This window comes from the organism of the source record quoted next, unplaced genomic scaffold (assembly GCF_019419815.1).
Source record: "Pyrus x bretschneideri cultivar Hongxiangsu unplaced genomic scaffold, Pyrus_bretschneideri_v1 Contig13, whole genome shotgun sequence".
Lineage (NCBI taxonomy): Eukaryota > Viridiplantae > Streptophyta > Magnoliopsida > Rosales > Rosaceae > Pyrus > Pyrus x bretschneideri.
The window spans coordinates 7,669,925-7,690,333 of NW_025999424.1; the positions used below are offsets into that span (position 1 = coordinate 7,669,925).

The window sequence follows — 20,409 nt, forward strand, 5'->3', positions numbered from 1 at the left end:
ATTTTTATTTGTGTACCAGTCTACGCTCCTTCCTTAGTCCTCGTTCATCTATCAGCATTCATTGTATGTTCCCTGAAATAGTTATTAAACGGCCTTTTAGAGTTTTTTTGAGTTTTCGAATTTCTAAAGAACAACTTATTCTAATCTTCTGTCAAGGGCAACAATAAACTTTAATCCATATTTAAAATATCCATCAAAATTAAGCTTCATCACAAAGATTGATTATGTAGAGATTTCTGTTTATTACTCTTTAATTATTCTCAATTATGTGATTTTTAGGCCTTGATGAATTTTTTGTACTCATCACCAATCATTATAAACTCAAAATAATGATCTGAAAAACGTATGTGTTGACATGCTAATTTTGTGAAGCAAAAACCAGCAAATAAAAGGGAAAAATGAAAGAGAAGAGCAGCTAGCATGTTGCTCCGCCATTCCTTCTTTTAATTTATTTCATTATTTAGATGAATATAAACATTAATTCCGTCATATAATTAGTTACATACTCTTAAAATATTACACAAACAAAATATTATACAAACAAACTGAAGGCAGTAGGAATTTGTCTACAGATGAAGAGAGGTGTCAATAAGGTCTGAGTTGTCAAAACTTTTTGCAGAAGCACTTGCTGCGGCAGCAGCTGCTTTTGTGTTGTTAGGCCATGAGTGTGTGGAAGATGGCTGCAGATTAAGCCCTAGAGAGAGTGAATGATCTGCAGGAGCACTTGGACAAACCGGAACGACTATATCGGAATTGAATGGGAACTTTGCAGGCTGATGATCAAAATGCCTTGTTGTGCAAACAACCCTTTGATGATCAGTCTCAGATAACTTCTGCAGCAGCTGCTGCTCCTCCCTCCTCTCCTTTACTTTCTCAAGCTGCCTGAACCTCTCTTGCAGCAGAGCAATGGAGGAAAGTGAAGCCACGGTTGGATCAGAATCACTTTGGCTGCCCATTGAAAAGCAGCTTTGGAGTAATTTGTAGGGTTTGGTGGGTTATTTTTTAATTTTTTATACTTTGTTTTGGCTATAATTGGTGCTGAAGGGCCAAAACGAAATGAGTGTGTATATATAGCAGATGGGTTGTTTCCTGTTTTGCATTTTACCAAGAATATTGGTTATTTATAATATATTCTTTATGGACTTCGGATTATGTAATATAAATAAGAATCGGCTACTGTGCTGCAAAAATCCAACGGGAAAGGTTTAAGGGGCTAGCCTAGAGAAGGCCGGGTTGGTGGATGGGTAGGCAAAAGCACTTTTGGAAAAAGCTAGAGTGCAATAAATAATGTCCAAAATGAAATGGAAGCAAGCATTTGGAATGGAGTTTTGGAGAATCAACCGTTAGGTCATGCCTTGTGTCCTCTTGTTTTTTAAGACACTGTTGGCATCGATGACTCTGATTTTATCACTGGGTTGCATTTGGGGAAAAATGGATTCTTTTTGGTTAAAAATCTTTTTGATCACTGTGTTTTGCAAAGTTTGCAATCTTAGTCATTTCCATTCAGTTTTCTGTTAAAATAATAGTAAAATAGTTAATTACCAATTAAAAAATAAACAAAAGTAAATTACCTTCACCACCAGTCGTCGGCGTCGCACCTCCCAACTCCCCATCGTCGGCGTCGCACCTCCCAAACCCCCATTACACCGGCCACAACCAACACCTTCTGCAACCCATCAGCTCCCCTTCCCTATTTTCTCCCAAGATTCAGAGATCAAACTGTTGAATCTAACATTTTCAGATAAATTTTCAATTTGCTTTTCTTTGTGTGTGTATTCATGTATACGATTTCATTCGTTCTACAGACGAGTGATACTGAGGAGTGTTTTTTTTTTTTTTTTTTGGGTACCTGCTTGTTTTAAAAATCAGCATTCTCAATTTTTATTAGGGTTTGCTACTGGTATTACAATTTAGTAGTATTTCTCTTAATTTATAATTAAAAAATCTTAAATTCGACTCACTTTAATGAAGAGTTTGATACTTAATTATTATGGAGTCATTGTGTGCGGTATCCTCCGAATCTCCATCCCTAAAGTTTGATACCTAATTATACTAGTACTACGATCTAGTGATATTTTACTCAATCTATAAGTAGAAGATCTTAAGTTCGACTCACTTGAATAACGAATTTGATACCTACTTAATTTGACTGTTTTAATGTTGTCTTTTGAATCTCCACCCTTAAAGTAGAATATTGTTGCGTAAAAAATTGTTCTTTGGAAGAGTTTTGAAAATGAAGTTTATGAATTGAAGATGGGGATGTATAGAAGAGACAAGGATTAGATGGAATATGTATTTGGAGTTATGGTGTTTTCTATGGGAACATTTGCACATGCCAAAAATTGGGAGTAATCCTTCATAGCTGTGCCCATTTCATTTGTATATATGAAGAGGGCTGGCATTCACTAATAAATAACAAGGTTCTAAATCAAGGTTTACGTTTTTGTTTGTCTTTTACATTTATGGTCAGATACATTTCACCAAAATGGAGAGAAGTAATTTCAGCGTGATGCTATTTATCATTTTCTTGCTTCTTGCTAGGGTCTATGAGACCATATAAGTTATGGGTTCTGATTTATACAATTATATGTTAATCTCTCTCAACACGTAATTGGTTGTGTTTATTTCTCTTATCAGGTGACTAATCACATGATGAAGAGTATGTTTAAACTAAAATCCTATATACAGACATATAATTGTTGTATATAACTGGTGACATCCAAAAATCCTCGAGATATGATAGATATATGTATGAAGAGTGGAAATCAGGAAACTTTCACTTACTAGGCTTCTTGAAGTCAGTGGACTTGTCAGCAGGGAAATGGGGAATGAAGCGGATAAGCTAATCTATGCAGATGCTATATTTAGAGAAATCTGGAGAATCACTACAAGAAAAGTGGGCTAAGAACACAATTGATTTGTGTCCTTTTCAATTTCATTGAGCACAAATACATATCTGTGCGTTTTGAGTATCATTGAACACCAAACTATTTTATATGTGCTCTCTAAGCAAAAGGAACGCTAGTTTGTGCCGAAAATGAAGTGTATTTGTGCCCACTTGCTGTGTCACCTTTAAATGTCAGAAATGAGATTTGTTTATTAATTTACGAAAGCACAATAAGAGTTTTCGTGCTCTCCGATGTAATATATTTAAATTAAAATTAGGTTTTCGTGTCCATTGCTTTTACTTTTTCCCATTGTCAGTTCCTTTACATTAGTTCACGCCTTTCCTCTCCCCCCCCTCTCTTAAACTCTACTCCTTGTCCTCCTCAGCAGTCTTCCATTCTTCCTCCCTCCCCCTCTCCCTCCTCTTTCACGCAACAAAGCCGCTGTCCACCCGTCACCAACGGCCGTCTAATTATACCTCTAGAATCCTCTTGTCGTCCTCTTTCCAACTCCCAAATTTGTTTCTTCAAATTCTTAGCCAAATTTCCTCAATTTCACATCTAAGCAACGGTGATCGTGGGCTTTCCTGCCAATTTCCGACAAAGGTTGCCGAAATTGGACCTCGATGCAAGAGGTAAAAATGATCTCTCTTTCCTCTTCTTTCTTTCTCATCTATCCTTCTCCCTACTTTCATCTTTTGCTCTGACTCCCTCAGACTCTCTTTCTCTCGCCTCTATCTCTGTCTCCGACTCCCTTTCTCTCTCTACCTTCCTAGATTCGGGCGATCCTCTTTTCCTTTTCCCGATCTGGTGGTTTTTGACGAACCAATCCAAAGCATAACTCCCAGATTCGGTCTCTCTCTAATTCTCTCTTATTTGATTTGATTTTCAAAAAATATATAGATCTATTTGATTTTCTTTCCTACTATTGTCTTCTTCAAGCTACATTGATCTGGATTTGATGAAGGAGAATCTTCGAGTCAAGAAAGATGTGGGCAAGCCAAAAAAGAGGGTCGCCAGGAGGCCGCCCTAGAAACACCATTGCCATCTTCACCATCGAGGTAATTCTCCTTCTTCCCAAACTTGTGTTTTCAAATCGTTAACAATAGCAGCTTTATTACAAACACTCGCCGAGGACTTGCAGTAACTTCATCGGGCTCGCTTGCAGAGGATATTACGGCAATGTAATTTCACATAATCATCCAGGTTTCATATTTTCTGCTTTTGTAGTGTATATAAATATTAGATATATATATATATATATTATTTACTACGGTTAAATTGGAATTGGGGTAGGATTTCATAGGGCAAGGTGGTGATCCCACCGGGGCAGGAAAGGGTGGCGAATCCATTTATGGGTAAAAAAAAAAAATTCCCTTGAATTTACCCATAATGTATTGAAATTTGCTTTATTTTTTTTTACCCCCGATTTTAATTAGATTTGAGAACCATAGTGAAGAACTTGTTTTGTATAATGAGTTTCAGGGAAAAGTTAAGAGGACGAGATAAAACAAGAGTTAAAGCATATTGGAGCTGGCATCTTATCGATGGCGAATGCTGGTCCGAATACAAATGGAAGCCAGTTCTTTTTCATGTTGGCACCGTGCCCATCATTGGATGGTATGCTAATTTTTACCCAGTAATGTTAAAAGACTGTTTTTTACTACTATATGTGCAGTATCTGATTTTTTGTTTTACTTAATCTGCATAAAAGTGATTAAAAAGCAGTAAGCGTTTTTGCCTTAAGATGGTATGTGTATCTTGCGTACAATGTGGTTTGGTGGACTTGTGACCTGTTGACTTTAGAAGTTATTTGCATGAGACATCAGTTCATCGCTCTGTGACCTATTAAAATATCTGGAGACTGAAAAACAGTTCTTGCTATAATACCATTTCTTTGTGATTTTGCTATGAGGATTTTATGATTTGACATGCACACGCAATCTGAATATAGTTATGAGCTGTATTTGTGTACGGGAATCTTTAGGCTTTAGTTGACTTTCAGGTGACTGTAATAATCTACACCATCACCATTAGGATTCTGTTTAAGCTATAAAGTGACTAAAGTAAAACTCCTACCCGTTTCTTGATTTCGCGTTCTTATGAAAGATTTTGACTATGTATGTTGAACACGAGGTTGTGAAGGTATAAAACCAGCTCCCTGCACTGAATAATTAAAAAAAAAAAACCTCAGTGTATTTCAATTTTGTGACTCACGTGATTCCTCCCAAACTTGATTATCTGTATGCCCTGAATTTTCATGTGCCTTACTAATTGATTGTGATTTAGGAGTACAAATTTGTAGTAGATTTAGAAGTGGTAAATCGCAGTTTAGCACAGGCATTTGTAGATTCAAATATCAATGTTTGTTCATTAGTTCCCCTAAACATCACACATTTTGCTTCTTGTTTTCTAGTTTGCTCAACTTTGTCCAGTGGATCAGAAAGACATGGCCCTTGCCTTAATCCATTTGATGAAAATTTTGCTTCTGTTATTACAGAAGTTTTTTCAATTTATTATTTTTTTATGACTTGTTATTTGTATATAATGTTTGATTTTGGATTATACATATTTTTACAGGATTGACAAGAATATATTGTGTTGTAGAGGTGTACTTTACCTTCGTGCTATTTCTCATCTTTGTAAGTGGTTAATGTACCATACATTAATAAGTTTGGTTTTTATTTGCTTGAAATATACAACATTATTGGAGGTCCTATTAATGTTTTGCTCTTATTATGTATAAAATAACTATTTTTTTATTTTTTATGAAACTTATATTTACTAAATTTCTTTCTTTTCCAGGAAGAGGATGAACTTCCTTCTACAATTATGGTTCACAGTGTCGATATGGATTTGCTTCCTTGTCTTGTTAAGGTACATTGGACATTTAGTTGTACCAATGGTAAAATGTTCTCTTTTTTGTTGGAGAAAATGAAACTCTTATTGTTATCATATATGTGTAGAGCTAATGAATTCTCAATGTTGATTGGATGTCTGGGTAACATCACTGGAAATATGTGATCCTTTCCCTTTTTCATTTTTCCTTTGGTTTGGATTTCAGGAAGGTGATTGCATAATCCACCGAGCTGGGAAAAAGGGTAAAATCAGTTATGGGTGGCTATATGTAGGAATGCATGGATACATTGATAGGAAAATCTCATTATTTTGTTGGTCTTTTATCTTGAACACTTGTAAACATGTTATTTATGAGGAATATTTATGTAGTTTCATTATAGACATTCCATTTCTACTATTGGATTGCTTTTTACAGTCGAGACTGCCATCTTTGATTTTATGAAAATTTTAAATTTTTGGTTTTTTTCAAAATTTTACATTTCTATTTTTTTTTAATAGAACCTACTGGGCACAATAACAAAATAGTGCAAACGTGGATGGAGAAGGTCATCTGACAAGTTGTCAGAACAAGGACACAAAAAGGCCTTTATTTGTGCCTGCCTCTTTGAGCACCAAACAGTCTATTGTGCCCTTTTAGCAATGGTGACGCCCATAGAGGGCACAGACACAAAGATGGTAGCTGCAGTGTTGCTATTGGTCTATGAGCACAATTGTTGGTGCTTTTTGACCTCAAAGGGCACAGATAATTTATTGTGCGCAGTGCTCATTTTTTTTGTAGTGAATTTGTATTGTTAAAACACTGGTAGTTGGCATGTGACCGAGAGAACAGGTGCTAAAAATACCATTTGGTCCAGCACCAAAACTAACCAAACAAGTGGAACAAGACTTTTATTATTGCCAAAAAAAAAAAAAAATTTGATCGTGCGATTTTTTAATTTAATTTAAGAAAATAAAAACCACACTTTTTTCTTTTTTTTTTTTAACTCCATATGCTTCTATGTTTAATTTTGTTTGTTATTTCTGTATGATTTATTCAATTAATCAATGTGTGGTTATCATTTTCCTAACTTAAACTAAATTGAGGAAAAAGATTTGAACTTAAATACAGAAAAAAGAATGCATTGCTTTAGCTAACTTTGCGAGACTCAAACTTGCGCAGATTGTAGTAGTTTTGATTGTGCTGTTTCAAAAGAAAAGAGCAAGGTTGAGAAATGCTTATGTTGCTTGGGATTGAAGGTTTGGTATGCATGTATGCATGTATGTATGTATGGAATAATTGAGATTGAATAACAACAGAACGGTAGTGAGTGATTGGAGGGCATGTGTAAGCAAAAGATCAAGTCATATAATGGAGGGCATGTGGGGGTCCAAATCCAATGCAAACCTCACGAATTCTGTGAAGAATTAACTTTTCCCATGAAGAGTGGATGGCCTTCTCAATTTTCTTCCCTTGAAAACAACCAAGCACTTGAACCCAAAAACCAATCATCATTGGGAGCAGGGTAATTAGTTTTTGACATTTGATTACAGAAATAATCAGTTTTTAGTAACGACGACATATTGATCATATATTGATGACACAACGATAACATAACGACTACATAAAGATGATATAATGACGGTAAAATCTGATCATTTCTGCAGCCAAACATAAAAAACAAATCATTACAACTAATTGCCCTTTTATTCTTCCTTTTATTGAAAAAAATAGTACAACTAACAACATATATTATTTATTTACAACTAAACTTCTCCAATTCATGACTTTCTGTATTTCAAATAAATATCTAGAAACTCAAATCTCTTCATTACAAATGCAACTAAATATATAATGGTTTCTTCTTGATATGGGCTGCCATCCAATAATTTCAACCACCCTCCTTTCTTCTTCTTGTTTTTAGTGATTTTCCTCTCCTTCTAGTTCCTTTATGGTGCAATATACCCATTATTTACCAAAAAGTTGAAAACTGACCCATCCATGGACTTCAACTATCTACCTTAAAATCTAAATTAACTCTTTTTTTTTTTTTTTAATACAAACGATATTCCTACTCTTTGGGAGCCAAAGTCGCCCAATACGGGGCCGAAAATACAATTAGCAATTTCAACAGCTCAGCCTCCGAGCCATTCCGTAGGAGTGGAACGAGTTTCTGTCTCATATAGCTGGTGCCCAAGAGTGGAGGAAATTTAGAGAGATGGGGAGACCCAGCAGCTGCAAAACCTTCCCACCTTGCATCAAACATAAGATAGTACCGGAATTACATCCGTTAGCATTCGAGCCTTTTGTCCACTACAGCCACAAGCAGTAGGGAGGTAGGAGCAAATTCTTCCACCATATAAAATGATGTAACTACAAGAAGTTGTTTATGAACAGTAGTATGAAATACCGATCCTCAGGGTAACTACGAAACGCAAACAAACTATCTCACGAAACTGCTGGGCAGGCGAAGTCTCTTCCAAAATCACTTTCAGAAATTTTCAGATTCTCATCACAATTCTCTCTTGCAGAAGCAAAACAATATACACTTTATACTCTCTTGGTACCAAACAAGGTGCTCCTTAACATCTTCTTGCCTTAAGTTTCTGAGGAAAGAGGAAACTTTCCACCACGGAACCTCGAAGCTGCATCACCTGCAACTGCAAGTATATAATGCCAAGAATGTCTAGCTCTGAATTCTTTTATAAACACTAATACTGTGACAGCATAAATATGGTCTAAGCATGTCAACCCAACCAAATGAGCACCATAAGAAGATTATCAACATAATCCATATCAGTAATAAGCCTGCTAGGCGGAAATACCCGAAGCCTAAATCAACTACCAGAATATATACACACACGGTGGTGCACCAACCATCTATCCACACAAAAAGAATCAACATAAATGGTAAATATCTTCATGCAGACCAGAATGATAAACCAAATATTCAAGGCATTTTTCCACGTCAGCAATCCATGGCAAAGGACTCCAAGTCAGCAATCTCAACTCCAGCATTTCGAATTAATCAACTCACCCTCATCAAGTCAACTGCACAAGTTGGATAATCTTCACTCTTTGACAGATAGAAAGGAATCACAATCCTTCCTCATCTAAAACTTCTGTGTAACTCGGTTTTGAATTTCAAATGTAATTACGTGATATGTTTATACTGTAACTTCATCTTGTAATCTCTATATAATGAAGTCCATACCTCACTCATCATTAACTGAGTTGTGCTTATGCAATTAGTGTTTCAAACCTGAGTTTAAATTCTTTCATAGAATTCCTCGCCGTTTGTTTTGGGTTCTTTACTCGTTTCATTTAGGGTTTGTAATCTGTGGGATTTGGGTTGGAAGATTACACTCTTTTGTAGTCTTTGTTTGTTTAGTGAAATTTCGAACTATGCTTTGCCCGTGGACATAGGCTTTGCTGAGCCATGTAATCTCTTGTGTTCTTATTGTGAGATTGTTTGTTTATACACTTTCACCTATGACGTTGATATTTGGTGTCTTGTTAGAATTCGCTTTTGCTTGCACTACAACAAGTGGTATTAGAGCCTTAGGCTTCGACTTAGGCTTTATTTGTCATTCATGATGAACCTTTCTGTGTCGTTGGCGAAATTTGATATTTGAAGAATTATACAGGAGGAATGACTTTGATATTTAGCAATTGAAGATGCGTGTTGTGTTAGTTTAACAAGGACTTCTGAAAGCGTTAAGGGGAAGAAGAAGACCTCTTACAGTTGGCACTTGAAGCAATCTTGTTGTTATTGATGTCAAATCAGCATCGGAAGACAATTATTTTCTGAAAGTGACTTGTCAATCTATGTATAAAGAATAACAAACTCAGTAAATGTCGAACTGAAAAATCTGGCTCAAAATCACCTCTGCTTCCTGAACCCTGCCCTTCTTACACAATATATTGATCGTTGTATTGAATGTCAGCAAGCTTGGTCTAATCCCACTATAAGCATCTGAGGACAACCATTTCGAGCTACACTAACCATCTCAAACTTTCCCAATTGTATCAAAAGCGTATTAAAACTAAGCAATGTAAACTGAAAACCAAGTCCATTCATTTCATTACCCATTTGAGCTCTTCCTCCTTCCTACAAGCTTTGATCATCAAAAATCCTCCAACGGTTCGCGGGCTCGAAAAGCTGAAGACCAACATAAAAATGTAGCATATCTTTTGTAACCTTACTTTGGAAAACAGAACTTAAAGTTATTTTATTGTTCGACAAACTTCGTTATGATATAGAATCACATTAAAGTTGAAGACAAACATAAAAATGTAACATATCGTCACCTATTACGAGCGATTATTGCAATAACATTTTTTCTTGAATACTAAAACAAAATAAAAACATTAATGAGAAAAAGAATTTTTGAAGTGGAAAAATCCTAGTCCTATAATTCTCCAACAAGTAATCTTGTAATCATATAAAGAAACTCTAGACACTATCTCCGCTTGCCACCAATGAAGAAACAAGGTGGGTGAACAGCAACAGACACTCAGACACTCAAGCACTCAAGTTAGTGGTGTGTTCAAAGTCTTGAGCCCAAAGTATTACCTTCCTTAATTTTCTTTGTAATTATATAAGAAGTTGCTTACTTGATTGTAGCTCCACTTCCGTATAAAATGCAAGTGGCTTGTTTGGTTGAGGAGTAAATTTGCTCACATGTTCCTTAATTATTTTTCTCCATAAACCCACTAACACTTTGTCCATCATGAGTAGGTAACAATTAACAAAAGAAAAGGAAAAAACAATAGGCATTTGACTGATTTGACCAACGGTGTTAAATGAAATAACAGAGGATGAATATGTAAGAAAAAAAGCTACAAAAACAAAAATTAAAACTGAGATAAACTACGGAGCTATTATTGCAATTTAGTGTGGTTCAGAGTCTTCAGACCCCTTTCGTCATCTGATCCACCAACGGCATTGCAGGCTGCAGCAATGCTAACTCACACCATCTCTCTCTGCCCTCCATCAACCATTTCTCTCTCCTCAAACCCTAAACCCCTTTTCGCTTCTCCAAATCTGCAAAACCCTACAAGAAGCAGAGCAGCACCACGCTCTGTCCGTCAAGACCGGAACTTTCAGCCACCCTTCAGTCGCCTCCCGCTTCCTTTCTCTCTACGCCGACCCCAAAATCAACAACCTCGAATACGCCCGCTCCGTCTTCGACCAAATTGAACAACCTACGTTGGTGTCGTGGAACATTCTCATCAAATGCTACGTTGGAAACCAGCGGTCGCATGATGCCATTGTTTTGTTCTATGAATTGGTTCATGAACTTGTTCCGGATAATTTCACTGTGCCGTGCGTGATTAAGGGTTGTGCGCGGTTGAATGCGATTGAGGAAGGGAAGCAGATTCATGGGTTGGTGCTGAAAATTGGGCTTGGGCTGGATAAGTTTGTGCAGAGCAGTTTGGTGAATTTATACTCGAAATGTGGTGAGATTGGTTTGGCCCGGAAGGTGTTTGATCAAATGCGTGACAGAGATTTGGTGACTTGGAATTCGTTGGTTGATGGGTATGCGAGGTGTGGAGAAGTTGAAGTTGCAATGGAGTTGTTTGATCAAATGCTGGAGAGGGATTTGTTTTCGTGGACTGTTTTGGTTGATGGGTTGTCTAAGTGCGGGAAGGTGGAGATGGCTAGGGAGGTGTTTGATAGGATGCCGAATAGAAATTTGGTTTCTTGGAATGCCATGATTAATGGGTACATGAAAGCTGGAGACTTTGAGATGGCACGTCAATTATTCAGTGGGATGCCGGCAAAAGACGTGATAACTTGGAATTCGATGATTGCAGGTTATGAATTTAATGGGAGGTATATGGAAGCATTGGAGTTGTTTCAAGAAATTTTGAAAGAAGGTATTATGCCAAGTCATGCTACATTAGTCAGTGCTCTCTCTGCTGTTTCAGGATTAGCTATCCTGAGTAAGGGGAGATGGATTCATTCTTTCATGGTAAAAAATGGATTTGAGTTAGATGGTGTGCTTGGTACATCGTTGATAGATATGTATTCCAAGTGTGGAAGCATTGAGAATGCTCTGGCCGTGTTTCGAGCTATACACAGGAAGAAATTGGGGCATTGGACTTCTATAATTGTTGGTTTAGGAATGCACGGTATGGCTGACCAAGTTCTTGAGCTATTTCTCGAGATGCGGAAGAATGGAATGCAGCCTCATGCTATAACTTTTATTGGAGTCTTGAATGCATGTAGTCATTCGGGATTGGTCGATCTTGGCCGTTACTATTTTGATCTGATGACAAATGATTATGGAATTGAACCCACAATTGAACACTATGGTTGCTTTGTAGACATTTTATGTCGGGCTGGTTCTCTAGAGGAGGCAAAGAATGTCATTGAAAATATGCCCATGAAACCAAACAAAGTAATCTGGATGAGTTTGCTTAGTGGTGCTCGGAATCATGGAAATGTTAAACTTGGTGATTTTGCAGCTCGTCATCTGATTGAATTTTCTCTGGACACTATTGGATGCTATGTTGTTCTATCTAACCTGTATGCTGCAGCTGATCAGTGGGAGAAAGTTTCACAGGTAAGAGAAATGATGAGAAAGAAAGGAATCAAAAAGGACCCGGGATGCAGTTCCATAGAGCACAGAGGTGTGCTTCATGAGTTTATTGTGGGTGATAAATCACATCCTCAGACAGAAGAGATATATTTGAAGTTGAGTGAGATAAGAGAGAAACTGAAATCCGTAGGACATGTTCCTGACACAAGCCAAGTTCTGTTGTGTCTTGAAGAGGAAAAAGAGAAGGAAGCCGAACTGGAAAACCATAGTGAGAGATTGGCTATTGCGTTTGGTCTTATTAATTCAGAAGCTGGGAGTCCTATTCGCATTATAAAGAATCTTCGCGTCTGTAGCGATTGCCATTCTGTTACTAAACACCTATCCAGTATCTATAATCGTGAGATTATTGTGAGAGATAATAGTCGTTTCCATCATTTCACAAATGGCTCATGTTCTTGTAAAGATTTTTGGTGACTGACCTGTTTGTCTGCTGCATTGACAGCTGTGTTCATCTGCTCAAAGCAAGAAGCATTATGCTTGCGCTCTTTTCAATTTGGAGCAGCCATCGGTATCATTTCTTCTGATTCAGGCATTTCTTTACATGTTCCTTTTGATGTATTTAGCATTATAGGCAGTCTTGAATGTGTGTCTTGATGTAATTATGTGACTTGTCCCTTGCAAAAACTGCCCCTCTTGTAACAGGGATGACTAATATGTCTTGCTTTCTCAAGATTCTGCATTAGCCAGAGACTTGTGCACTAGCAAGAAAAGAATCTTCGTTATACAGAGTTTGAGTTTATAGTGAGAGATAATAGTTGTTCCCATCACTTCTCTCACCCTTCATCGAAGGAAGGTTGTATGCTATGTGCCCTTAGTATGAGAGGCAATCTTCATTGTATACTGGTTCCCCTGTAGTAAATGTATGCTATACAACTTATATTGAGAGATATTGTAAAAAAAATCATATTTTTCCCAAATGGACTGTTTCATACGTTCTCTTTGTGCTTTGATTGAACTCAATTTTTTTCTAATTCCCCCGACCTAATATGAAGAAACATGTGTCTGCACTGTTAAATTGGAATAGCAATTGGTATCAGTTCTTTTGATTGTGGGAACTTATTTTGTGTCTATGTTATATATAGCAGTACAGGCTGTCCTGATGCACCTATGACCTGTCCGCATGCCGAAGCTCTCAAATTTAGAATGCAACTACACGGTCCCTAACATTCTAAATTGGCAACAGACTTGTGCGCTGCCCTTAGCTATATGGGCAAGCTAAGTTATGCTGCGGTTATATTGAGAGGTAATAGCCAATGCCATTCTCATTGTGCAATCTTCATGATACTGAGATAATAGTGAAAGATGATCGCTCTTCCCATCATTTCTTTCACCCTACGTTGGCAGAATTCGTATACCTGGTGTCCATATAGTGTAGGCAATCATCATTGCCGAAAGTTTATGCCCTCATTAAACTTCATTTGCCTAATGGTGATAGATGAAGAAATCTAAGATCAATCTATGAACTTATTGTTTCAATATTGTTTTTCTCTTGTGTATTGCTAGTTGGAAGCATCCTCCATTTGTTTCCTGGTTTAGATATACCCTATTACTGCAAAGCATGCATCTATTGACAGGAATTCTTGAATGTGCAGCACAGTTAGACAAATTACACAAAGGAGCTCGGTGTTTTTACCGGATACAGCGATTTCAATTCAAGCAGTTTCTAGTAAAATTACATCGGAACTAGTGGAGTCCACAACAAGAACACCTCAACAAAAGCAATCAGTTTGGGTAATGTTACAGATGAACAGCCATGGATTTAGGTTTCTTCACTTTCCAGGGACAAAGTTGGTGGCGAAAGCCCATGCGTTGTTGGCCACTGGATCAGCGACGTGGTCAAAGAGGTTCTCGATTGGGCCCTTTCCGGTTACAATAGCCTGAACAAAGAATCCAAACATCGAGGTCATAGCCAGACGCCCATTCTTAAGTTCCTTTACCTTCAGTTCAGCAAAAGCTTCAGGATCATCAGCAAGTCCGAGTGGATCAAAGACACCTCCTGGGTAAAGTGGGTCAAGTCCTTCACCGAGTGGTCCTCCACCAACTCTGTATCCCTCAATGAATCCCATGAGCACAACCTGGACAGCCCAGATAGCCAAGATGCTCTGAGCATGGATAAGGTTTGGGTTGCCAAGGTAGTCAAGGCCGCCCTCGGAGAAAATTTGATCCAGCCTTGAACCAAACTGCCTCGCCGAACTTGACGCCATTCTTTGACAAGATTTCTGGGAAGACGCATCCCAGTGCACCAAGCATGGCCCATCTGGAGTGGATCACCTCAAGCTCACGGTTCTTGGCAAATGTCTCGGGGTCTGCAGATAGTCCAGCAGTGTCCCATCCGTAGTCACCGGGGAATTCACCGGTCAAGCATGATGGAGTTTGCTCGGAGAATGGTCCCAAGTACTTCGGCAGGTCTGGGCCGTACCTGTTTTGTCAGTTACCGTTGAAAGTGTTGGCTCAAGAGGTATGATCATCTATGATGTAAGCTTCTCAGTGCTACATGATCACGATGTAGAGATGTAAGCTTCTCAGGGCAGGGATGTTATAACGGGGAGTTGAAGATGATGTGGATTAGGATATGTACACGTCAGCAGCATCCTATTCGTTCTCAAATGGATTTGGATTTCTAATCTGATTGATGCATAGAGAGGGGTGTTATCTCTTTGCCACGTGGCACGCAACTGCTGCAATGGTTGTGGTTGGTGAATACAGGCCACAAGTTGACCAAAAGACAAATATTTGACAGGTTCACGGATACAACAACAATAAAACCTTATTTTACTAAGTGAAGTCATTTATATGAATTATAGAAAGTTATTGTGCTCGGTTTTATCTCATGTCGTCTGTTAGATCCAAGTAATCCAAGTCTTTTCTTAGAGTCTTCTTAAATCTTTCCTTAGTCTTTTGCCCTGAGCCTCTGTCTCCTAAATTCATAATCACCTCTTCTAACCGATGGAATTTAACGGTGGATGTGATTCACTAAGAAGACAGAGTGAATCATTCTTCGAATTATTCGTTGGCTGCTGTGGAAGAATTACATTGCTGCTGTAGTTTTTGACAAAGCAGTAACAAACAGTAGCAGGCAAGGAGTAGTTTGCAGTGGAAGAAGAGGATTCAAATTTACTTGACATGGTTTATTTACTATATTTACAGTAAAAAATCAATAGAAAAAATCCCTTCCCGGCGGACTGGTACTCTACGGCTGCGTCTCAGCGGATATACAGCGAGAGTCGAGAATTTTCTGGGTGGAAACAGTATGATGATACAGAGAAGATGAGGAACAACCAAATAAGAATGTATAATCTGCGGTGGCGATGTGAGAATCCAACGCGTGAGCTCACCCTCAGTGCCGAAGTTGCTCTTTGGAGGTGAGCTGAAAGGAATTTGATGGCCCGATCAGAGCCCCACGAAAGAGCAGCCAGAGTGAAACAGATTAGCCACTGCAGTGCATTCAACTTCACACAGCTAGCTAGTTCTTTTCCGAACTCAACAACGATGACCTGCATTGTCAAAACAGCCCCCAACGCCATCAGAAACCAATGGCTGTGGAGGACTACAACCAGCACTTCCTTTTTCACCAAGTCCATGGCACTGAACAGATTAAGGACCTGGCATAAGGTGAAAGTACTGAAAATCATGGTATTCCGGACGCCTTCATTCACGCTCGGCATGAAATGTAAGATCAGCAAGACGGAAACCTGATACAAAACTTGAACCGCTATGTTTCTCCAGATGACCTTGGTTATAAGCGACTCGGTCCTCTCCTCAGGTCTTTGAATGTGTTGTAAGGTGCCTTGTAACTCCATCACCATCATGAGGCCACCAAGAAGGCACATGATCAAGTTCACCCAAATCAAATGAACTGCTGTTAGCGGGGACTCTCCCGAATGCATTGTGGCGACTAGGGTTACAAGTAAACCGGATATGCAAGCGTGAGCTGAAGCTGAGAGAAGTGCTGAATGTTGTGGTAGGCACAAGCACCAGAGTTGACAATCTTGCTTAAGAAACAGCCGTTGCCGATTATAAGATCGGCACTCTCTCTGGCCATCCCGGTTCTCCAGATATCGTGCACGATTCCTACATCAGCTTCTTTTAAGGTCAGAGTGTCACGTATGGTCAGACCTCCGTAGAATGCAACTATGCGACCTTTTTTCTTTAGCCCCTCCACCATGAGAAACTTGTCCTTGGGGAGGGAACTTCCCATCACAGAGATCAAATCCACCGCATCCGGCCTTTCCATGGAATTGAGCCTTCGGAAAGCTTGACCTTCAATTACCTTGTCATCTGAGGCAGGGGAGATCCCAAGTTCCGATGCTGTAGCTCTCACTATCGAGAGCTCATCCTCTGACACCAGTTTGATGCTTACTCCAGCTTCTCTAAGAGCTTTCACCGCCAGTTTAAGCTCTTCTTGATATGGACATCTAAGACCGACAAGTGCCAACAAAATCAGCCCATCTCCTGTAAGTTCTTCAGCTTGTGTTTTCTTGTACGCGTATGCAATCGGTCTCCGACCATCCTTCTCCATCTTCTTGATCACCTGCTCAAGTTTTCTCTTCTGGTTTCCGATATTGTGACATTCCCCTCTGTTATCATAGTAATGTGAGCACATGCCTAATATTGTTGCTGCATCTCCGTCGCAGTGAACTTGCATAATCTGCTCATCATTCTCGATTTTCCTCACCAAGATCCCTCTACATTTTTCGTCAGAGCTCAATTGTCTCTCTTCAACGGTTTCAAATCTTTGATCTGGTAACGCCGCGTTACTACCCCATCTGGTTTTCAGCCAGAAATGAGCAGATCATTTGTTGGTGACGCGGTAGCTGAAATCCCCTGATGCAGTGCCTCAAGAACTTGGTCAGTTTCCGAGTTCACTTCACCAATGCTTAAATCCTCTTCACCGATCCAAACTTCCTTGACCTCCGTCGGGTTGCACATTAGCTCTGCAGTTGTTTCGATGCAGATGACATTTATGAGTCCCATGGTGACACAAGCTGATAGATTCTGTGGTACTGCCTGATTTTTGGCCGCTTTATTGCTCCATTGAAAAAGGGCAACTGCAATCACAAAAGGCATCCCATGTTGTATCCCTATTACCGCGGTTGCGAGAACACTTGCTAAGATGGAAACCTTTCCTTGAGGTTTCAAGAAGATCTTCTCAATGGTCCTCATCACAAGATTCATTGAAACTTGCCCTTTCAGCTCTGGCCTCTCATTGTAGTTTTCGTGCTTCCTGAAGACTAGTAGGCGTATCAACATCACAATCGCAATCAGTATCGAGACACAACATGCAAGATAATCCATACAAGCATTCGGTTTGTCCATCAAAGCTTGTAGCAGTGTCTTCTCCTTTGGATTATGATCAGCCACCAAGCTCAGCACCTCAGCAAAAGCTGTATTAGCACTAATGGATGTAACAATCATGCGGCCGCGACCCTTCACAACAATTGAACCCGAAAAAACAAATGGATTATTTTCACAATCAATTTTCGGTCTCAACACCTCATCCAGCACCAGTTCCTCACCATGATCTATGAACAAACCGTCAGCAGGAACACGGTCTCCTTCCTGCAAATGAACTATATCACCCACCACAACGCCAGATATGGTAATGGGTGTAGTTTCTGTGCTACTTCGTTCAACATTCACCATCAGGTTGCTCCTATACCGCAAGTGCTTCCGCGCCAGCTTTCTCTGATAGCGGTATTTCCCCACAGAAGGGAAAGCAATAAGTAAGAGCGCCGCAATTAGTATGCCAACACCGTCATGCCAGCCGTACTTGACTCCTTGGCTCATGAATTCGATGGCGAATGAAAGCCCAGCTGAGAGCAAGAGGAAAAAAATCGTGTACTGATTGCACGCCTCAAACAAAAAGTACAAGAAACCTTTTGCATCAACTGGGGACTTGGTAACGTTCCATCCTTGCGGATTTTGACCACCATCAACGGCACCATCCTGCAAACAAGTACTCCATTATAATCAACTGAAGTAGAATCATTATGTATCAAGTACAAGATTATAGAAATAGTTATTTTCTACAGGGTTGCTTGCTACCTCAAATTGAGGCCTGAGAAGTGGCAAGATGCCGTCAACACCACCAAGTCCACGGAGTGAGTTCAAGTCCTTCTCCCTCACAATTCTGGCAACGTTGTTCGAAAACCTTTCCTGGAGAGGGATGTCAATCACATGGTCAGAGGCAGCATCAGGTGCCGTTGATGCTGTTGCTAAAGGTTCATAACTAGAGGCTTTGCGCAGACGTATGGTTTTCCTAATGCGGGATGAAAACAAAATGCCTAGAACAATACGTCTAAGCGAGGTTCCCCGGTGCTCGATGGTCTGTATAAGCAAGCCAGCAGTAAGAGAGGAGGCACCTTCAGTAGCTTGATCCTCTGTATTTGGCTCGACGACCATATTTCCTTGCGACACAAGAAAATTAGAGAGATGATCAGACAAGAAATCGAGAAAATTTGATCTCTTGCAGCGGATTTGCAGCGAATGAGAGGTTTAAAGCAAGATTGGTAAGATGAGAATGTATGCAATTAGACTCCTCCTAAACTGGTTGTGAGTAATGTGCATAGCTAGCTAGCAGTAAAACCACATATATATAGGCCATGGCTCCGAGTGAAATGAAAAGTATACCCCTCTTGCATGGAAAGCAACCAGGAAAGTACACATATTAAATTACCAGGAAAAATTGTCTCCCCGGTTTGATAGGAGGCTTTTGTACGTCTATTTCCTTCTTTCTATTCACACTATATACACGAGGAGTTTGTAACTCGAGTGACTAAGAGCTTCTATTATGCACCGGAAGTCCGGTATTACTTAGTCGACTTCTCTTTTTCTTTTCTTATTTTTAAGCGCACCTGTTTTGATATGGCAATTGAAAATAGATTTGGAGAGTTGTTCACTCCAACGAGCCTAAGTGGACATTGTCCACTTCCTATCAACCCAAGCACTGAATAAGCAAAGCTATCTTGAACAGACTCTTAAAAGTTAAGTTACTACCTACCTCTACGGAAGAGGCGTACTTTGTACCGCCCGAAGGTCATATAGATCGAAGACGTCACATATTGAAAAATTGGCACGCGGTCGCTGTGGAAAATTGGCAAAGTGGAGACCCATTCTATGCGATCAAGAGAGCAAAATACATTGTGTAGTTACTTTGTTTTTTCCTTGCCCAAAACAAAAGGGGTGTGATATCTTCGATCGTCGGATCGGATGAATTGAAGAAAATCAACGACATAAATTATTAAGGAGTGTGAAAAGTAAATAAGATGTATAGATAACACTTCACAAACAAAAAGAGAGAAAATTGCAAATGATTTATCAAGAAAAATACAAATGAGTGTGTTGACAAATTTTGCCTCAACATCCCTCTATCCCTCTCTCCCACCCTCCCTCACGCGTATTCTCTCGTTTTCTTCACCCATCACCATCATCTCTCTACTCTTTCATCCCACTATCATCAGCTTTCAAATATTTTTAAAATACCCCTTTTAAAAAATAAAATAGTGAAGCTTTTGGATATTCTTAAAATACCCCGACTTGCTTACAATTTTTGGTAAAGACAATTTTATTTAAAAAGCACAAAATAATAAAGTAACATATTTCAAAGAAAACAGTTCCAGCCAACGTAGGGCAGTTCTTTATTTTTCATTTAATTTTGAAAATAAAATATTTGAATTTCTTTTTTGTTGGAAGAAGTAAAATTTTCAAAACAAAACAATGTCGGTAGTTACGGTTTTTCTTATTGAAATTAACTCTTTTAAAATATAAAATAAAGAGGAAAAGAGTGAGAAGGGGGGTGGGGCTAGGTGGAAGATGAGAGTTGGGAGAGAGAAGAGAAGTGGATGGGAGGGAGAGGAAAATGAAAGAAAGAGAGAGAGAGGGGAGATAAGAAAGAGGTGGATGGAGGAGAGAGACAAGAGAGAGACCAGAGAGAAGTCAATAAAAATCTTTGAACTGGCCATGTTTTAGTTATATCATAAGAAAGGGGATTCTCGTCAGATCTTTTTTGTGAGGATCTTAGAGATCCTCCAATCACATTTTTTTATCGTACATCGTGTAGTCAGAAATTATTGTAATTTTT

The 20,409-nt window shown here is 39.0% G+C and overlaps 3 protein-coding genes across 3 annotated transcripts; 1 reads left to right on the forward strand and 2 right to left on the reverse strand.

The window, feature by feature from the left end:
• The first annotated feature begins 10,203 nt into the window (after positions 1-10,203).
• LOC125474764 (pentatricopeptide repeat-containing protein At5g48910-like) lies at positions 10,204-14,042 on the forward strand. Its single transcript, XM_048578738.1, is given in 5 exon segments — positions 10,204-10,216; positions 10,620-10,689; positions 10,691-12,837; positions 13,412-13,572; positions 13,922-14,042. Coding segments are annotated over 3 exon segments (2,136 nt in total). The 3' UTR covers positions 12,744-12,837; positions 13,412-13,572; positions 13,922-14,042.
• On the reverse strand, positions 13,876-16,216 carry LOC103935439 (chlorophyll a-b binding protein 3C, chloroplastic). The gene is given in 3 exon segments (XM_048578739.1): positions 13,876-14,489; positions 14,491-14,748; positions 15,546-16,216. Coding segments are annotated over 3 exon segments (1,320 nt in total). The 3' UTR covers positions 13,876-14,098.
• LOC103935446 (calcium-transporting ATPase 12, plasma membrane-type) lies at positions 15,424-19,117 on the reverse strand. Its single transcript, XM_048579262.1, has 2 exons — positions 18,375-19,117; positions 15,424-18,275 (listed from the first exon to the last, which is right to left on the reverse strand). Exons 1-2 carry the CDS (start codon positions 18,729-18,731, stop codon positions 17,103-17,105), a joined length of 1,530 nt encoding a protein of 509 aa, XP_048435219.1. The 5' UTR covers positions 18,732-19,117; the 3' UTR covers positions 15,424-17,102.
• Between the last annotated feature and the right edge of the window lie 1,292 nt (positions 19,118-20,409).